The 17528-nt window shown below is 49.8% G+C and overlaps 2 protein-coding genes across 2 annotated transcripts; both read right to left on the reverse strand.

Moving 5' to 3' along the window:
* Positions 1-3683: 3683 nt before the first annotated feature.
* Positions 3684-5434, reverse strand: LOC136568466 (acrosin-like). The gene is made up of 4 exons (XM_066568465.1): positions 5235-5434; positions 4667-4932; positions 4321-4466; positions 3684-3869 (listed from the first exon to the last, which is right to left on the reverse strand). Exons 1-4 carry the CDS (start codon positions 5432-5434, stop codon positions 3684-3686), a joined length of 798 nt encoding a protein of 265 aa, XP_066424562.1.
* Positions 5435-9544: 4110 nt separating this feature from the next.
* Positions 9545-11770, reverse strand: LOC136568467 (acrosin-like). The gene is made up of 5 exons (XM_066568466.1): positions 11691-11770; positions 11177-11419; positions 10617-10882; positions 10206-10351; positions 9545-9730 (listed from the first exon to the last, which is right to left on the reverse strand). Exons 1-5 carry the CDS (start codon positions 11759-11761, stop codon positions 9545-9547), a joined length of 912 nt encoding a protein of 303 aa, XP_066424563.1. The 5' UTR covers positions 11762-11770.
* Positions 11771-17528: the final 5758 nt, after the last annotated feature.

Below are 17528 nucleotides of genomic sequence, written 5' to 3' on the forward strand. Positions count from 1 at the left end.
TCTCTTGGTTTCTCTTGGAGCCCTCCCAGGCCTTGGGAGCATCCCGGTAGGAGAATGAAGCCAGATGTTACTGCACTAGAAGTTTTGGTGTCTTGCTTATTCCGCAGTATAAAAATGGGGACCTCTCACAGACAGTCAGTACCCTCAATGCCTGTAGGGGAGGGTACCTGCAGGATTTTCCAGTTTCTGTCAGTGGTTCCCCAGTCCTTCAATATGACAGTGGCTTCCACCCAGCTGATGGGCAGGCCTGGATGATGGTCAAGGATTAGGGTAACTTGTGATGTGTCTTTCTTCATCACTGTTGGCAGTCTTTTATAGTAATGATTAGATGCAATGCCTATCTTGTCCTTTTATAAATATTTGATAATGTTTTGATGTCCTGTTTACTTATCCATTTGCAATTCTTTGCAGTTTCAAATTACAGTAAATGACATTTATTCCTGAAGTTGGTGTCTGTGTCTTCTGTGCTGACCCTGCTTACATGAAAAACAGGCATCCACAGCTGCTCTGGGATGCCAGTATCTCAGCAGCCTCACAGTCAAGAATTCCTACCCAATATCTCATCCAAAGCTACCTTCTGTCACTGTAAAGACATTGCCCTTTGTCCTTTTAGGACCTGCCCTTGTAAGAAGGCTCTCTGCTGCTTTCTTAGGCCCCTCTTCCTGCAGGATGAGGCTGTGCAGTCCCTGGGGCAGGCAGCAGCTGAGGAATCCATTTGGGGCAGGGAGCTGGGTGTGCAGCTGCAGTGCCAGCTGCAGACTGAGCTCTGGCTGGCAGGAGCCTGGGACCAGAGGCTGTGAACTGCCCATGCTTTGCATAACAGAGGGCACAGGGAGCTGTGGCACTGGCCAGGATTTGAATGGACACTGAGCGCTGCAGCAGGAGCTGGTGGCTCTTTATGGAACGTGACATCTGCGAGTCTGCTGGGGGAATCCTGAGGCTGAATGGGTATGGAAACCTGCTCTGACTGGGTGAGAGTGGCATGGGTAGGGAATCAAACAGGGCAACCATAGGCTCGTTGGAGCCACCTGTGCTTCCAAAATGGTCACCCAGGGGAGTTTCCTCAGCACTTTGGCAGCCCAGATAGGACCCAAGGGCTGCTGGAGCCTCCATCCTTCAGAGCAGGTACTGGTGAGTTCACCTGGGATCTTTAGAGCAGGAAGAAGCCAAATGGGAGCATTACAATTTCATGTGTAGACTCTGTGTAAATTATAAGGGTGCATTTGAGCCTCTCTATTGTTGTGGCATTTCATGCAGATTTGGTGAAAGCACTGGTAGAGGGTGGAGAAGGCATGCACAGCATGATCAGTGTAAGGCGGCCATAGAAGAGTTGTGGAGGCCCCTGTAAGACATGAATTGGGGGTCCTGAGTCTCTGTTAGGACACTTGAGTCTCTGTTCAAAGTCCTTTGGAGGCAGACACAGGGAGACCCTTGTGTTCCTCATGCCACACAATGGGTGCTAGGGTCCCTGGGCACACACAGAAGGGGGTGGAAGTGCCTTCACAAGGGACTCCTTCAGAAAGGGGTTTCACGTGCTTCGAGGTGTTTGATGTGATGGGAAATATCCCTGGTTTATTTAGGTGAGGAGATGTCCATGGCTGAGGTTGCACAGAACTGGGAGAAATTGTTTGTGCAGCAGAATTTTGCCAAGACAGTGCAATAAGGTTGTTCCAGGATGGTTGGGTGACTCTAAGCTGGTCTGCTCACTGGACAGGGTAATGGCCATCCCCAACCCTGGGTGACACTCTTTCACTGTCTTTAGTGACCAGGCAGCCTCTGAAATTTACTTCAGGAAATATTTGAAGAGGCTTAAGTCCAGGTGGCAGGGACCAGTACAGATGTGGGATGGTTCTTCTCAGCCCAGCCCATCTTAAGACAAATGGAGGCATGCCACCCACTGTGAGATAGGATTCCATTGGCCTGGTGATGCCAGATTGATTTTTGCCTTTTCTCTTCTATATATTCCCTGTATTCTCTACACATATATTTGTAGCTCTGTAGCCTGTTGTTGTATCTCTGGTGAGTTTTCTCAGTACCTTTCCCTTCCTTTTCTCTAAGTAGAAAGACAAAACATATTTCAGACCTCCAAGCCCTGGAGAGTACAAGGCAACCAAACCTATATTTGTTCTTCTTGGAAACCAAGGCTGGAAACAGCTCTTTGAGGCACATTTTCATTAGCAAGGATTAGTTTCCATCTGAGTGGAAGTGGATTTAGACTGTTGAACTGAGGGAGGAATTACTTCACCATGTATGGTCCGAATTGGTGATTTTTGTCAAATATATTAATTTATTAAGCTTATAAAACTGTATTCACCTCATGTAGGGGAGGAATTCTATGGTCATTTGCCATATCTGCTACGGGAGGCCTCCAATAAAGATGAGCCTTTATATTACTTTCTATGTCGAAAGTGTGTTTTTTTTGTTTTGTTCTAGGTTCTTTAAGGCATCACTTGAAGCCAAGAAGAGTATCCAAAGCAGGTAGAGTGACACCCAGCCCAAGGCATTTTGAAGCATTCTATTAGATGGAGAAAGTTAATGTTCACTTGCTTCCACCTGTAAAAGACAGGTGAAAACTGCCTTCAACAAGTCTACCCCATGGCATTCCAGAAGCCTCTACCATACCCCCCCTCCCCATCCAAGAGTATCAAAGTTTGATTGAAAAGGATATAAAAATTTGGTGCAAATTCATACAGTTTGTAGATGATTTGTTAATTAGTGAGTTAAGAAGATTCTTGCCCATCCTGTGGTGATTATCTACAGCCCTCAGGCAAACCAGCACAGCAAGCTGTAGTTTTTGTCTCTGCAGCTGGCTCTTTGATTGCACCTTCTCTCCATTGGCCACACTTATACAGCCCTCTCATCTTTCACAACTCCTCCCTTTCTCTGCCCTCATCTCCTCCCAAATATGGAGCCAAGCCCAGGCATCATTTCCCCCTGGCTCACAGGCTCGCCATGCCTGTGAACAGCCTTGCTGTTGCAGGTGGTGTTGGCCCACTCACCTTGGCCTTCCACGGCATTCCTGGTGTGCTTTCCTAGGGTTCGTGCCAGGTTCCTCTCCCCAGAATGACCCCAGCTCTTCCTCTGAGTATCTGTGAAATGTGACCACCTGGCACCTCAACGCCCCTTTGCTGGCTGTGAAATCTGGCTCTGCCTTAGGGCACTGGCACTCCAGTCAGGAGCCAGGAGTTTCCCTTGTCATGCTTGGGAGTTTCCCAGATCTGTTCCCTTAGCCCAGGCTCTCACCAGGCCCTAAATCAGCAGCCCATGTGCATTTGAGCACCACCCCAAGGTATGTGCTTTTTTCCTATCCTCTTCCAAGGCTTGAGATAGCAGGTTCTTCCAGGCCATGGTGGCTCAGCACCTCTCTGACCAGGCACTTTGGAGCTCTTTGGAGCCACTGCGTCCCTTTGTGCCCCCAGGCTCGTTCTGCAGGTGCTGAGCATGGCACTTCTTGTCTTACCCAGGAGTTGGAATTGCACTGAAAAGATGGTTCCATGTGAACAAAGGTAATTTTATTTCAACAACTAAATCAACTCCAGTGTGTGTGTGTGTGCACAGAGGAGATGAGTGTGGTCAGAACAGAGAAGGGTTTTGACCCTGAGGCTGCCTTTGGATCAGCAGGCATTGCCCCAGCAGGAAATGGTTGTGGTGCACCGCAGCCTGCTCTGGATCCTGCCTGCTGCTCAAGGAGCACTTTTAACTGCGTTTATACGCATATTGTAATCGATCCATTCATAGAAGTGCTGAACGGAGCTGTAGACTCCAGGCTGCCTTGCTCTGGCACATCCTTCCCCCCAGCTGGTCACTCCGATGACCCACCAGTAGGCAGCGTTGTTGTCCTGGCACATGAGAGGACCACCGCTGTCACCCTGTAGCAGAGCACAGAGGATTAAGGTGGTGTTGGTGGCACCTGCCAGCACTGGGGCTGTCTCCTTCTCTCCCACAGCCCCTGCCAGAGCTTTATTCTGGGCAGAGAAAAGCTCTGCTCAGAGGCTGGAGCCTCCAGAAGCTTGGCTGTGAATGAGTTGGGTTCTTGTAGGGTAGGGCTCTCTGGATGTGCAGAGGATGGAACTTTGGCACCTGGACCTCTTCACTGCCAAGAGCACTAGCTGGGCTTTCTGGGCTTTCTGGCACAAGGGGAGGCCTGGGCAGGCAGGTGTGGATGAGCAGTGTGTGGGAAGCCCCCACAGCAGTCAGGGGGAGCTGGGGCTGGGAGGGTGAGTGAGTGGCCGGGCAAAGCAGGCCCTGGGCTGTGTTGGGGTGGTGCTTCCCCGGCTGCTGGTGCTGCTGGGGGCTGAGTGGCTCATGGCACGTTCCTACCTTGCAGGAGTCAATGGTGCCCTGTGGGTAACCAGCACACAAGTTGTAGGGATGGACTTCTCCTGCGTACCAGTCACTGCTGTTGCATAGCTGGAGATCGATGAGCTTGACCTTGGCCTGCTGAAGGTGATCAGCTGAATCTAGACCTGTGAGCAGAGAAAGGAATAAGCCCCTGGCAGCTCCATGCTGGTTCTGCTTCTCTGTCAGGCCAATCCCTTCCCCTTGGGGCAGTCCCTTCTCTGCAGGGATGTATGTTCTGCAGCCTGGCTTTGGCCTTTGCTGTGAGGAAGCCCAAAACCTATCACCAGTGTGCTGAGCTGGCCCAGAAGTTGCTCTTGGAACTCACTTCTTGCCGTAGTGGCCCCCCAGCCAGCAATCCAGCAGTTTCTCAGCTCTGAGACACTTAGGGTGGGTTCAGCCAGGCAGGCCAGCTGGATGTATGAGCTGCACAGGACAGGACGGTCCAATTGCATCAGGGCAATGTCGTTGCTCATGTCGCTACGCTTGTAGTTGCGGTGTATCACCACCTTCTTGACATTGCGCACTTGTGCCCCAGGGCCCGGCTGAGACAACTGGGTGGCCCCAATCAACACATACAGCAGGCTGATGTTACTGGAAAGGAGATGGAGAGAGAGATGAGAGGGAGTCACAGCAGCCCAGCAGCTGCTAGACCTTGGCTTGGCAAGGCAGAGAGGGAGTAGTGCTCTGGCAGGGTTGAGGGCCCTCACACATCTTAGGCTGGGGGAATGTCAAGCTGGAGGCTGTTAGGAAGCCTTGGCATGAGCCCAGGCTTCTCCTGAGCACTGTGGCAGCCTGGCTGCCTGAGAGGAAAGGGCATGGGAGTAGCAGGTGGTGCTGCTGGCAGGGCACCTGCTGGTGTTGTGGACATGTCCCCATTCCCTGCTCCTCCTTACTCAAACTTGTCGAAGCAGTGGGCTGCTGTGAGGACCCAATCTGCAGTGATGAGGGAACCTCCACACCAATGTCCCAGGCCTGGTACCCATGGGTGCTGGATGCTGACGAGCCAGGGCCATTCTGCTACTGCGGCACCGGCACCACCCACGATGCGTGTCATGCCGTAGTCATAAGCCACATTGCCGTAGGAATAAGTCATGGGGATGTTGACAGGTGGCGGAACTCGGAACCCACAGCTCCCTCTGCAATCAGAAAGTAATTTCCATGCTGCTTCATGGCCTGCTGTGGCTCAGGCTGAAGCTCAGCCCTCTGCCCTCCCCACAAGGGCTTGCACACACAGCAGGCCAGGGAAGCTCATGGGGGGTGTGTGTGTGTCCGTGCCAGTACCTGGCTGCTGGCAAGGAACTGAGGCTTCCTATGGTGAGTGGGAAGCTGTGGGGACAGGCATGTCCCCTCCAGGGAAGGCCACAAGTGTTGCCATGGCTCCTTCCCTGGGCCTGGGGCCACTTACCCGCAGGTGTACTGGATGCTCTGCGCCAGCCCAGCCACGGTCAGCAGGACGAGGAGGCTGAGCCAATTCATGGCTGCCAGAGGCACGTGTTAGCTGCAAGCTCTGAGAGCTCCGTGCAGCAGCACAGTCACAGCCGCACTGCCCACAGCAGCTGTGCTGCCCCGGTCCTGGGTGCCCTTGGTCCTGGGGCTGATGTCACAGAGGGGTGGATTCCATGTTCTGAGCACTGCGGAGTTCTGTGGCACAGGGCCCACTGGGGGAGGGGCAACGTGGAATTGGTTAGCCCTAGAAAGGTTTGGGCTGGAAGGGACCTTGGTGATCATCTAGCTCTGATCCCCTTGCCTTGGGCATGGTGGGGTAGCTTGCATTGAACATGTTTTCAGAGCTCAGCTCAGAAGCTGTTCACAAACCCAGTGACAGTAGCTCCCCCAGTTGATGGGCTTACCTGAATGATGGTCAAAGTTTAGGATAACTTGTGATTTGTCTTTCTTCATCACTGTAGGCATTCTTTTATAATAATGATTAGATGCATTGCCTATCTTATACTTTCATAAATATTTTCTAGTTATTTGATGTCCTGCTTACTTATCCATTTGCAACTTTTTGCAGTTTCTGATGCCTTAAAATTTAGCTTTTATATTTTTCTGATTCTCTGCTGCCTTGTTGTGTAACTCTGAACTTCATATTAAGTGGTGAATAAGTTCTTTTTTACAGGGTAGTTAGACAAAACAATCCCTTCTCGGCTTGAGAATCAAAGACAATTATTACCCAAAAAGCAGAAATAACAGCAAATTGAAAGGGGCAAGCCAAGTGGTTGAGACTTCATGACCTGGAGCTGTAATTGGACAGTCAACCCCAATATGTAAATTGAACAAATTATAAAAGTGTAAAAACTGGTGACCAAGATCCATCTTAGATCCAACCTGGGTGTAGCCCTGGCCAGGCTCTTGTACTGCCCAAGGTGTATCCCTTAAAGGCATTTCAATAAATACCAACTTTATTCATTTAAACCTGTTGAGTCTCTGTTCCAGATAAACCTCCTCAGGCATCATTTTGAATTACAGTAAATGACATTTATTCCTGAAGTTGGTGTCTGTGTCTTCTGTGCTGACCCTGCTTACATGAAAAACAGGCATCCACAGCTGCTCTGGGATGCCAGTATCTCAGCAGCCTCACAGTCAAGAATTCCTACCCAATATCTCATCCAAAGCTACCTTCTGTCACTGTAAAGACATTGCCCTTTGTCCTTTTAGGACCTGCCCTTGTAAGAAGGCTCTCTGCTGCTTTCTTAGGCCCCTCTTCCTGCAGGATGAGGCTGTGCAGTCCCTGGGGCAGGCAGCAGCTGAGGAATCCATTTGGGGCAGGGAGCTGGGTGTGCAGCTGCAGTGCCAGCTGCAGACTGAGCTCTGGCTGGCAGGAGCCTGGGACCAGAGGCTGTGAACTGCCCATGCTTTGCATAACAGAGGGCACAGGGAGCTGTGGCACTGGCCAGGATTTGAATGGACACTGAGCGCTGCAGCAGGAGCTGGTGGCTCTTTATGGAACGTGACATCTGCGAGTCTGCTGGGGGAATCCTGAGGCTGAATGGGTATGGAAACCTGCTCTGACTGGGTGAGAGTGGCATGGGTAGGGAATCAAACAGGGCAACCATAGGCTCGTTGGAGCCACCTGTGCTTCCAAAATGGTCACCCAGGGGAGTTTCCTCAGCACTTTGGCAGCCCAGATAGGACCCAAGGGCTGCTGGAGCCTCCATCCTTCAGAGCAGGTACTGGTGAGTTCACCTGGGATCTTTAGAGCAGGAAGAAGCCAAATGGGAGCATTACAATTTCATGTGTAGACTCTGTGTAAATTATAAGGGTGCATTTGAGCCTCTCTATTGTTGTGGCATTTCATGCAGATTTGGTGAAAGCACTGGTAGAGGGTGGAGAAGGCATGCACAGCATGATCAGTGTAAGGCGGCCATAGAAGAGTTGTGGAGGCCCCTGTAAGACATGAATTGGGGGTCCTGAGTCTCTGTTAGGACACTTGAGTCTCTGTTCAAAGTCCTTTGGAGGCAGACACAGGGAGACCCTTGTGTTCCTCATGCCACACAATGGGTGCTAGGGTCCCTGGGCACACACAGAAGGGGGTGGAAGTGCCTTCACAAGGGACTCCTTCAGAAAGGGGTTTCACGTGCTTCGAGGTGTTTGATGTGATGGGAAATATCCCTGGTTTATTTAGGTGAGGAGATGTCCATGGCTGAGGTTGCACAGAACTGGGAGAAATTGTTTGTGCAGCAGAATTTTGCCAAGACAGTGCAATAAGGTTGTTCCAGGATGGTTGGGTGACTCTAAGCTGGTCTGCTCACTGGACAGGGTAATGGCCATCCCCAACCCTGGATGACACTCTTTCACTGTCTTTAGTGACCAGGCTGCCTCTGAAATTTACTTCAGGAAATATTTGAAGAGGCTTAAGTCCAGGTGGCAGGGACCAGTACAGATGTGGGATGGTTCTTCTCAGCCCAGCCCATCTTAAGACAAATGGAGGCATGCCACCCACTGTGAGATAGGATTTCATTGGCCTGGAAGCCAAGAAGAACATCCAGAAGCAGGCGGATTGACACACAGCTCAAGGCATTCTGAAGCCTTCCATTAGATGGAGAAAGTCAATGTTCACTTGCTTTCACCTGGATGAGACAGTAAGGGCCTTCAACAAGGCTTCCCCATGGAATCCCTCTAACATTTTTCTTTCTCTCTCCCACCAGTCTAAATATTGAGGTTTGATTGAAAATATATAAAATGAAAGGGAGAATTTGTACAGTATGTAGATGACTTGTTAATTAGTGAGTTAAGAAGATTTTTGCCCATCCTGTGGTGATTATCTACAGCCCTCAGGCAAACCAGCACAGCAAGCTGCAGTTTTTGTCTCTGCAGCTGGCTCTTTAATTGCTGCTCCTTTCCATTGCCAAGCTTATACAGCCCTCTCATCTTTCACAACTCCTCCCTTTCTCTGCCCTCCTCTCCTCTCAAATATGGAGCCAAGCCCAGGCATCATTTCCCCCTGGCTCACAGGCTCGCCATGCCTGTGAACAGCCTTGCTGTTGCAGGTGGTGTTGGCCCACTCACCTTGGCCTTCCATGGCATTCCTGGTCTGCTTTCCTAGGGTTCGTGCCAGGTTCCTCTCCCCAGAATGACCCCAGCTCTTCCTCTGAGTATCTGTGAAGTGTGACCACCTGGCACCTCAATGCCCTTTTGCTGGCTGTGAAATCTGGCTCTGCCTTAGGGCACTGGCACTCCAGTCAGGAGCCAGGAGTTTCCCTTGTCATGCTTGGGAGTTTCCCAGATCTGTTCCCTTAGCCCAGGCTCTCACCAGGCCCTAAATCAGCAGCCCATGTGCATTTGAGCACCACCCCAAGGTATGTGCTTTTTTCCTATCCTCTTCCAAGGCTTGAGATAGCAGGTTCCTCCAGGCCATGATGGCTCAGAGCACTTTCCTCTCTGACCAGGCACTTTGGAGCTCTTTGGAGCCACTGCGTCCCTTTGTGCCCCCAGGCTCGTTTTGCAGGTGCTGAGCATGGCACTTCTTGTCTTACCCAGGAGTTGGAATTGCACTGAAAAGATGGTTCCATGTGAACAAAGGTAATTTTATTTCAACAACTAAATCAACTCCAGCGTGTGTGTGTGCACAGAGGAGATGAGTGTGGTCAGAACAGAGAAGGGTTTTGACCCTGAGGCTGCCTTTGGATCAGCAGGCATTGCCCCAGCAGGAAATGGTTGTGGTGCACCGCAGCCTGCTCTGGATCCTGCCTGGTTCTGCTGCTCAAGGAGCACTTTTCATTGCCTTTACACGCATATTGTAATCGATCCAGTCATAGAAGTACTGAGTGGAGCTGTAGACTCCAGGCTGCATTGCTCTGGCACAGCCTTTTCCCCAGCTGGTCACTCCGATGACCCACCAGAAGTCAGCGTTGTTGTCCTGGCACATGAGAGGACCACCGCTGTCACCCTACAGCAGAGCACAGAGGATTAAGGTGGTGTTGGTGGCACCTGCCAGCACTGGGGCTGTCTCCTTCTCTCTCACAGCCCCTGCCAGAGCTTTATTCTGGGCAGAGAAAAGCTCTGCTCAGAGGCTGGAGCCTCCAGAAGCTTGGCTGTGAATGAGTTGGGTTCTTGTAGGGTAGGGATCTCTCTATCCTATCTGCACAGGACTACTGGATGTGCAGAGGATGGAACTTTGGCACCTGGACCTCTTCACTGCCAAGAGCACTAGCTGGGCTTTCTGGGCTTTCTGGCACAAGGGGAGGCCTGGGCAGGCAGGTGTGGATGGGCAGTGTGTGGGAAGCCCCCACAGCAGTCAGGGGGAGCTGGGGCTGGGAGGGTGAGTGAGTGGCCGGGCAAAGCAGGCCCTGGGCTGTGTTGGGGTGGTGCTTCCCTGGCTGCTGGTGCTGCTGGGGGCTGAGTGGCTCGTGGCACGTTCCTACCTGGCAGGTGTCGATGCCGCCCTGTGGGTAACCAGCACACACATTGTGGGCGAAGATTGACCCTGCATACCAGTCACTGCTGTTGCATAGCTGGAGATCGATGAGCTGGACCTTGGCCTCCTGGAGGCGATCAGGTGGATCTTGAGCTGTGAGCAGAGAAAGGAATAAGCCCCTGGCAGCTCCATGCCAGTTTGCTCATCTCTCAGGGGGATATCCCTTTCCCTAGGGTTTGGCTTTGCCTCTGCAGAGACACTGGAGTGCTGTGACCCTGCTTCCTGCCTCTGGGGAGCAGGCCAGGCCCATTTCTCCAGACGTGTACATCCTGCAGCCTGGCTTTGGTCTCTGCTGTGGGGAAGCCCAAACCTTCTCCCAGTGGCCTGAGCTGCCCAAGGTGTTGTTCTTGGTACTCACATCTTGCAGCAGTGGCACCCCAGCCAGCCACCCAGCAGTTGATGAGCTCTGAGACTCTTAGGGTGGGTTCAGCCACACAGGCCAGCTGGATGTAGGAGCTGCACTGGACAGGATGGTCCAGTTGCATCAGGGCAATGTCGTAGCTGTAGTCGATAGGGTTGTAGTACTGGTGTAGCACCACCTGCTTGACACTGCGCACTGCAGCCCCAGGGCCTGGCTGAGTGAACTGGGTGGCCCCAATCACCACGGAGACCAAGCTGGCATTACTGGAAAGGAGATGGAGAGAGGGCTGAGAGAGCAGCCCAGCAGTTGCTGGATCTCAGCTTGGAAAGGCAGAGAGGGAGTAGTGCTCTGGCAGGTGTGAGTGCCCTCGCACATCTTAGGCTGGGGGAATGTCAAGCTGGAGGCTGTTAGGAAGCCTTGGCATGAGCCCAGGCTTCTCCTGAGCACTGTGGCAGCCTGGCTGCCTGAGAGGAAAGGGCATGGGAGTAGCAGGTGGTGCTGCTGGCAGGGCACCTGCTGGTGTTGTGGACATGTCCCCATTCCCTGCTCCTCCTTACCTCATACCGTCAAAGCAGTGGGCTGCTGTGAGGACCCAATCTGGACTGATGAGGGACCCTCCACACAGATGTCCCAGGCCTCCTATCCATGGGTGCTGGATGCTGACGAGCCAGGGCCAAGCTGCTTCTGCGGCACTGGCACCACCCACGACACGTGTCATGCCATAATCATAAGCCATGTCGCCGTAAGAATAAGTGATGGGGCTATATACATATTGTGGAGGTCGGAGTCCGCAGGTCCCTCTGCAAGGAGAAAAGTAATTTCCATGCTGCTTCATGTCCTGCTGTGGCTCAGGCTGAAGCTCAGCCCTCTGCCCTCCCCACAAGGGCTTGCACACACAGCAGGCCAGGGAAGCCCATGGGGGGGTGTGTGTGTGTCCATGCCAGCACCTGGCTGCTGGCAAGGAACTGAGGATTCCCACAGTGGGTGGGAAGATGTGGGGACAGGCACATCCCCTCCAGGGAAGACCGCAAGTGTTGCCATGGCTCCTTCCCTGGGCCTGGGGCCACTTACCCGCAGTTGTCCCATGTCCCGTGCGCCAGCCCAGCCACGGTCAGCAGGACGAGGAGGCTGAGCCAATTCATGGCTGCCAGAGGCACGTGTCAGCTGCAAGCTCTGAGAGCTCCGTGCAGCAGCACAGTCACAGCCGCACTGCCCGCAGCAGCTGCGCTGCCCCTGGTGCCCTTGGTCCTGGGGCTGATGTCACAGAGGGGTGGGTTCCATGTTCTGAGCACTGCGGGGTTCTGTGGCACAGGGCCCACTGGGGGAGGGGCAACGTGGAATTGGTTAGCCCTAGAAAGGTTTGGGCTGGAAGGGACCTTGGTGATCATCTAGCTCTGATCCCCTTGCCTTGGGCATGGAAGGATGGCTTGCACTAGATCTGGTTGTTCAGAGTCTGGCCCCGAAGATGTCCTTGAAGACTTCGAGGTGCGGGGCCACCACAGCTGCTTGAGGCAACCTGTGCCAGTTCATTAGTATCCTCACAGTCAAAAGCTCCTTCCCAACATCCTATCTAAAGCTACCCTCTGTCACTGTAAAGGCATTTCTCCTTTTCCTATCAGTACCTGTTCTTGTAAGAAGGTTCTCTGCAGCTTTAAGTCCCTGTTCCTGTGGGATGAGGGTGTGCAGTCCCTGGGGCAGGCAGTGGCTGTCTTTTGTCAGTGTCTGCTAACATCTCACAGGAAAACACCTAGCATGGCATCACAGCTTCTTTGAAATTTCACTGCCTTCCTGCTTCTGCTCCTCTCTGTTCTCTGCAGTTTTTTCCGTGAGATTCTTTGCAAAACAGAATCACTCTGGAACTCCTTCAGGAAGCATGTGTGTGCTTGGGTCACGAGCCAATCCAGTCACAGCCACAGTGGGTGGGCATCCACATTTCCAATGTGGGTGTTTGAAGGGCAGCTGTGAATGCAACTGCTTTAGATTTAGCATGGAAATGAAAAAGAAAAAAATCTGTCCTAATAGCTTTTAATGAACAATCTGCTACTTATTTAGTTTGATGTTGACAAATTGGCTTAATTTCTCAGGTGGAAGCATCCTAGAAGCTGTTAGTAGTTTTCAATGAGGAACATTGTTTGGAAGTTACACTTCTAAATTTCTGTAGCGATTGTGAAATTTTTTTCAGTGATTGTCTTCTAGAGATTGAGTAATGAAATGTAGGCATGGTAAAATATTTAAGATTTCACATGGCTTTTTATTTTGAGAAATGCTGGGTTATGTGAGTCATGACAGGGCTGATACTGACCTAAAGAGTAGCTGACTTAATTGCTAGGATGATACCTCAGAATCTTCACTATTCTTAAGGTACATCACAATTCTCCCCAGCATGGGAAATTCTCCCCAGCATGCCAGAAAACTTTGAGAGCAATGCTGAGTCTTCCAGAATTTCAGCAGCTTGTTTGGGAAGCCTTACCTGGCTTACCTGGTATTTCTGGAGCAAACAGAATTTCTTCTAAGACCATACTGGTCTTGACTTCTGGAAGTGCTTTATGTTTGGCACCCATCTAAAGTAGATCTACCTTGGAGCTCTAAGAGAAAATGGGGTGAGAGGGGAGGAAAACTGGTTAATTGCTTTGCTTCTCATAGGCAAGATATTTGTTTTTCTTTACAGGGACACAGAACAAAAGATACTGGAATTTTCTATTTTCTAGAAAAATTTAAATGGTTGAAATTTTATTTCATATTGGAAATGGATTTTCTTCAATGTATTTTCCAAGGAATTACAGCTGTCCGTAAGCATAGAAGGGCTGGGAAAAGTTAGGGTACATGGCAAATCTATTTATTTCTGCTGTTTTTTTTGAACTGCATCCTTCAATATTAATGTAGACTACGAAAAAGATTTGCTACACAAGTGGCAAATATTGGTTTGCCAGGTATGTTTACACTGTTCTTTTGTTACATGGCAAGATAATACAGACATCTAGATCATTGATTATTCTTGTGTCTGTAGCACGGTGTTACTCTGAATGATGTACATACAACGTGAGGCTCAGGCATTCCAAGAGATGCGTAAAGATATTTTATGGGGAAAAAAGTTAATTGCCAATTGATTTATGAACACAGCTTTCTGCAGAAATATGATTGGATTGAGTAGAGTTCAGGAAACTGTGATCTTTTGTGCATTTTTATAGGACAGTTTGGTGCAGTTGTGACAAGTATAAAGTTAAAAATTCAGTTTTCATGACATTAGCATGGGAAGCTGAATGTGACTTCCTGACTTCTACAGCTTCAGTTCTCCAGGTTCATCCACATTGCAGCTGAGAAATGTTATTCTGCAGTGTCTAACATTGCCCATACACTACACAAAGAGCTGCAAAGCAGCCATAGTAGAAGCAGGTTTTGGGTTTGCATTAATCAGATGGTGTGTAGCATCTTTATTCATATTGTGCCTGTGTAAGCTGAGAGATGCAGTGTAGGTATGTAGGTTTCTTTACCTACCATGCTGTAGGTTAAGAAACATACAGATTTTACTTGAGCAATAAGGAATAAATGTTTAATGTTAAGCATGGCATTATATGGTGCAAATTAAAAAGAGAGGGAGAAAAAAAAATCAAATTGGTTGTTAATGGGAGGGTATGACTGTGGGAAGCTTCTCTAGAAATTGGGAAAAAATTTGCTTGTAGGAGATTCTTCTGCTGGCGTTTGGAGAACTCAGGAGTACAGTAAGAGTGTGTGTGTGCATCTGAAAAGTATTCACAGTTTTGAGGTGAGGGACTAGAAGAAAATAAAAGCGAACAGAAATGGACAGAGTTATTTTGGAAGTGTGACATTTCCTATGGTGGTTTTTTTCTGAGCAAGTGAAATATATCTTCATGTTTTTGTGTTGAGTTTTGAATCTCTTCTATCTTCTTCATGCTTTTATTTTTCTATAACCTGTATTTATGACAAGATTTTTCTTTTAATTTTATGAAACTTTTATTTAAAGCATACTTCAGTAAAAATGGGAAAAAACCTCTTAAAGCATGGGTGTCCCTATAAAGTCCATTTAAACTAAGGTGTTGAGTATTTTATTCAGTTTGCTGCTTTTGTCCACATATGACTACATGTATATATGCGCATATAAAAGGGTAATGCATTGTCTACATTTTCCAATATCACATTGTACATTTTCAATCATATTTTAAAGCTCATCATGTTTCTCACATTCTGTCCCAAAGCCATAGAGACATCTTTGTCTAAAGATGTGTACACATTTATGGAGGGTGTGAAGTTTTTTACAATTTCCTTGGCAACCCAACACTATTTACATCACCATAATTTTCTTATGCAATAAATATTTGCTGTTCAGCTGGCTGGGACATCCCTAATATCTTCCTTTGAGCTGTATGACTGGGATAGCCTAGATTTTTGAACTATCATTTCCTGAGCACATGCGTGGACAAAGGGCCTGTTGGTTCTCTGTAAAATTGTGTAAATTTGCTTGTTTATTTCGTGGAAATGCAAGCAAGAATTATCTGTGGTGCCATAAAAATTTTGTCAGGGGTGCATATGGGAAACTGGGAAGATTTCCCAGGCAAAATACTAAATCTGTGGCTTTTCTTGCTGCTAGTTCATATTTTCTTAAGAAGTCTTCCCAAGTCCTTTGAAGTCTCTTTCCTCAGTTGCTGAGGGCTGCTTCGATCTTCACTCATGCAGTTTTTCTGCTTTTCAGTGTTTATTCTTGGAAAAGATGTTGCTGGTGTTTCTAACTAAGTATGTGATCAAAGGATAGAGTCAAACAGATGCAGGAGGACATCCTGGTTCAGCTCACATAAGGATGGTTGTGTGGATTCAGAAGAGCCTTTCAGGAATGATTGCACCTAGGCTGTAAGAGTTTCTTTTCTGCCTTAGGATCCAGGCTGGATTGTAATGTATCTAAGAGCTCCAGAAGTTCATGGCTCTGCTCTGGCTGCTGGTTTGTCCCTGTGTCAATATGTGTTACTGACCACACACTATCATTGCCTGGACCCAATTTTGTACTGAGCGGAGGACCAGTGACAGAACCTGAGAAATGGCTAGGAGCTTTGTCAGGGGAGGTTGAGATTGGACATTAGGAAAAGCTTCTTCACCCAGAGGGTGGTTGGGCACTGGAAGTGGTCACAGCAACAGCTGACAGAGTTCATGGAGGATTTGGACAATGCTGGGAGGTGGACTTCAGTGATCCTTGTGGGTCCCTTTCAGCTCAGGATAAACCTGTGATTCTGTGATGCTATGAGCACCTTATGCTCTGGAGGAAAAGGCAGTTAAATGCCTTCTGGAGGGAACATATTTAGTTTTCTGAAACATAAAAAAGGAGAGGTCTACCTCAACTGGCAGAGTACTGATCCCGGGGACTGCAGGATGCCACACGCACAAACACACGAGATGACATCCCCAAGGCCAGCTGGACGAGCCCGAGCGGCTGCGGGAGGGCGGCAGAGCCTCAGGAACAGAGAGACGCCGCTGGAAAATGAGTTCAGCAATAACAGGGGTCAGCATGTCCCATAGACAAAATAGGAGATGAGCTCAAATTTGACTCGCTTCTGCTCTTATTTCCATGGGTCATTAATTATGTCCGTCCAGATTAGGCCGTAAGGTTATTGGGGTAGGCACTTGTCTAAACGATGTACTACTAGGCACACCTATGACACTGTGCAAATAATTAACTGCTGTAATTATTGTGCTTGTGAAGCACCCTCACTTGACATTGCTACGGGACAGGTATAGTCTGTATTGAATGTGGCTGTGTCAGCCAGACTAGGACCTTGAATCAAAAACTGGAGGAAGCCAAGCCCTCATTGACAAATGTGGTTTATTGCTTTGAAACATTTGTAGAAGGAAACCAAAATGTTACCCATTTAAGCTTTTCCCCTAAGTACTTCCTGGACAAGAATGACCAAACTGCCAAGGATTAATTCTTCTCAACTGAGACATTTGGGACAACCAGATTATAATCAGGTTCTATTGGTTAGATCTCCATATTAAAACCAGGAAGAAGTGCATTAGCAAGGGCTCTTGTGAGATCTTGCCAAGTTTTTAATCTATTTCACCATCTTTTAAGATGTTCATGAGTAGCAGGTGAGGTGTCTAGGGGCATGGCCTTCCACAGATTGTGATCTTCTTCTATGTACTGTCATGGTTCTCAGTGGAAGCTGACAGCAATCTCTCTCACTCCATCGCTTCCTGCTCAGCAGACTGCAACGCTTGCAACCATGTTTGAGACCGAGTTTGCATGGCTGTTAACTGAGCTGGCATTGAGGGTTGAATACTTGAATGTTTCTTTTGAGTGGAAGGGGTTTGAACCATAAGGTTTGAGACTAAAGGCATCGGGCTCGGAGAGGGGGTGGAGCCCCGGGATGTCGAATCCCGAGCGTGGCCCCTCCTCTTCCCCCCAGACGTCACAGAGGATTGGACCCGCCCCCGACCTCGCTCCGCCGGCACTTCCCGTGCATGCGTGCCTTCGGGGACGCCCCCTGCCTCCCCTGTACTGACGTCACTGTCTCCATCCCGCTCTACCTCCGAAGTCTCCTACCTATTGTCTGTTCCTGTCCCTCTCTCCTCCTCCTCTGACGCTGTATCCACACCCCCCGCCGAAGCACGCAGCCCCCCCTCCGCGGGTGCCTCCTTTCTCGCTGCGATTCGAGCCGATCTCCGGGTCCAGATTTCCGGGTCTGACATCACCACCGCGTGTCTCCTGCGTCCCTCCATGGCAGCTCGCTGGAGCTCTGCAGCTGCTCCGCCCTTGCTGCCCGTGTCTGACGCTGCCGCGCCGGTTTGAGAGTCCTCCCTGGCTGTCCCCCGAACCTTGCTCGACCCGCGCGCTTTTGGCACCGCGCCAAATGAGGCCGCCGCCGCTTTCGGCGTTGCGCTCGCAAAAGCCGCACCGGAACCCGT

The sequence above is a fragment of the Molothrus aeneus genome, chromosome 33, assembly GCF_037042795.1.
Source record: "Molothrus aeneus isolate 106 chromosome 33, BPBGC_Maene_1.0, whole genome shotgun sequence".
Lineage (NCBI taxonomy): Eukaryota > Metazoa > Chordata > Aves > Passeriformes > Icteridae > Molothrus > Molothrus aeneus.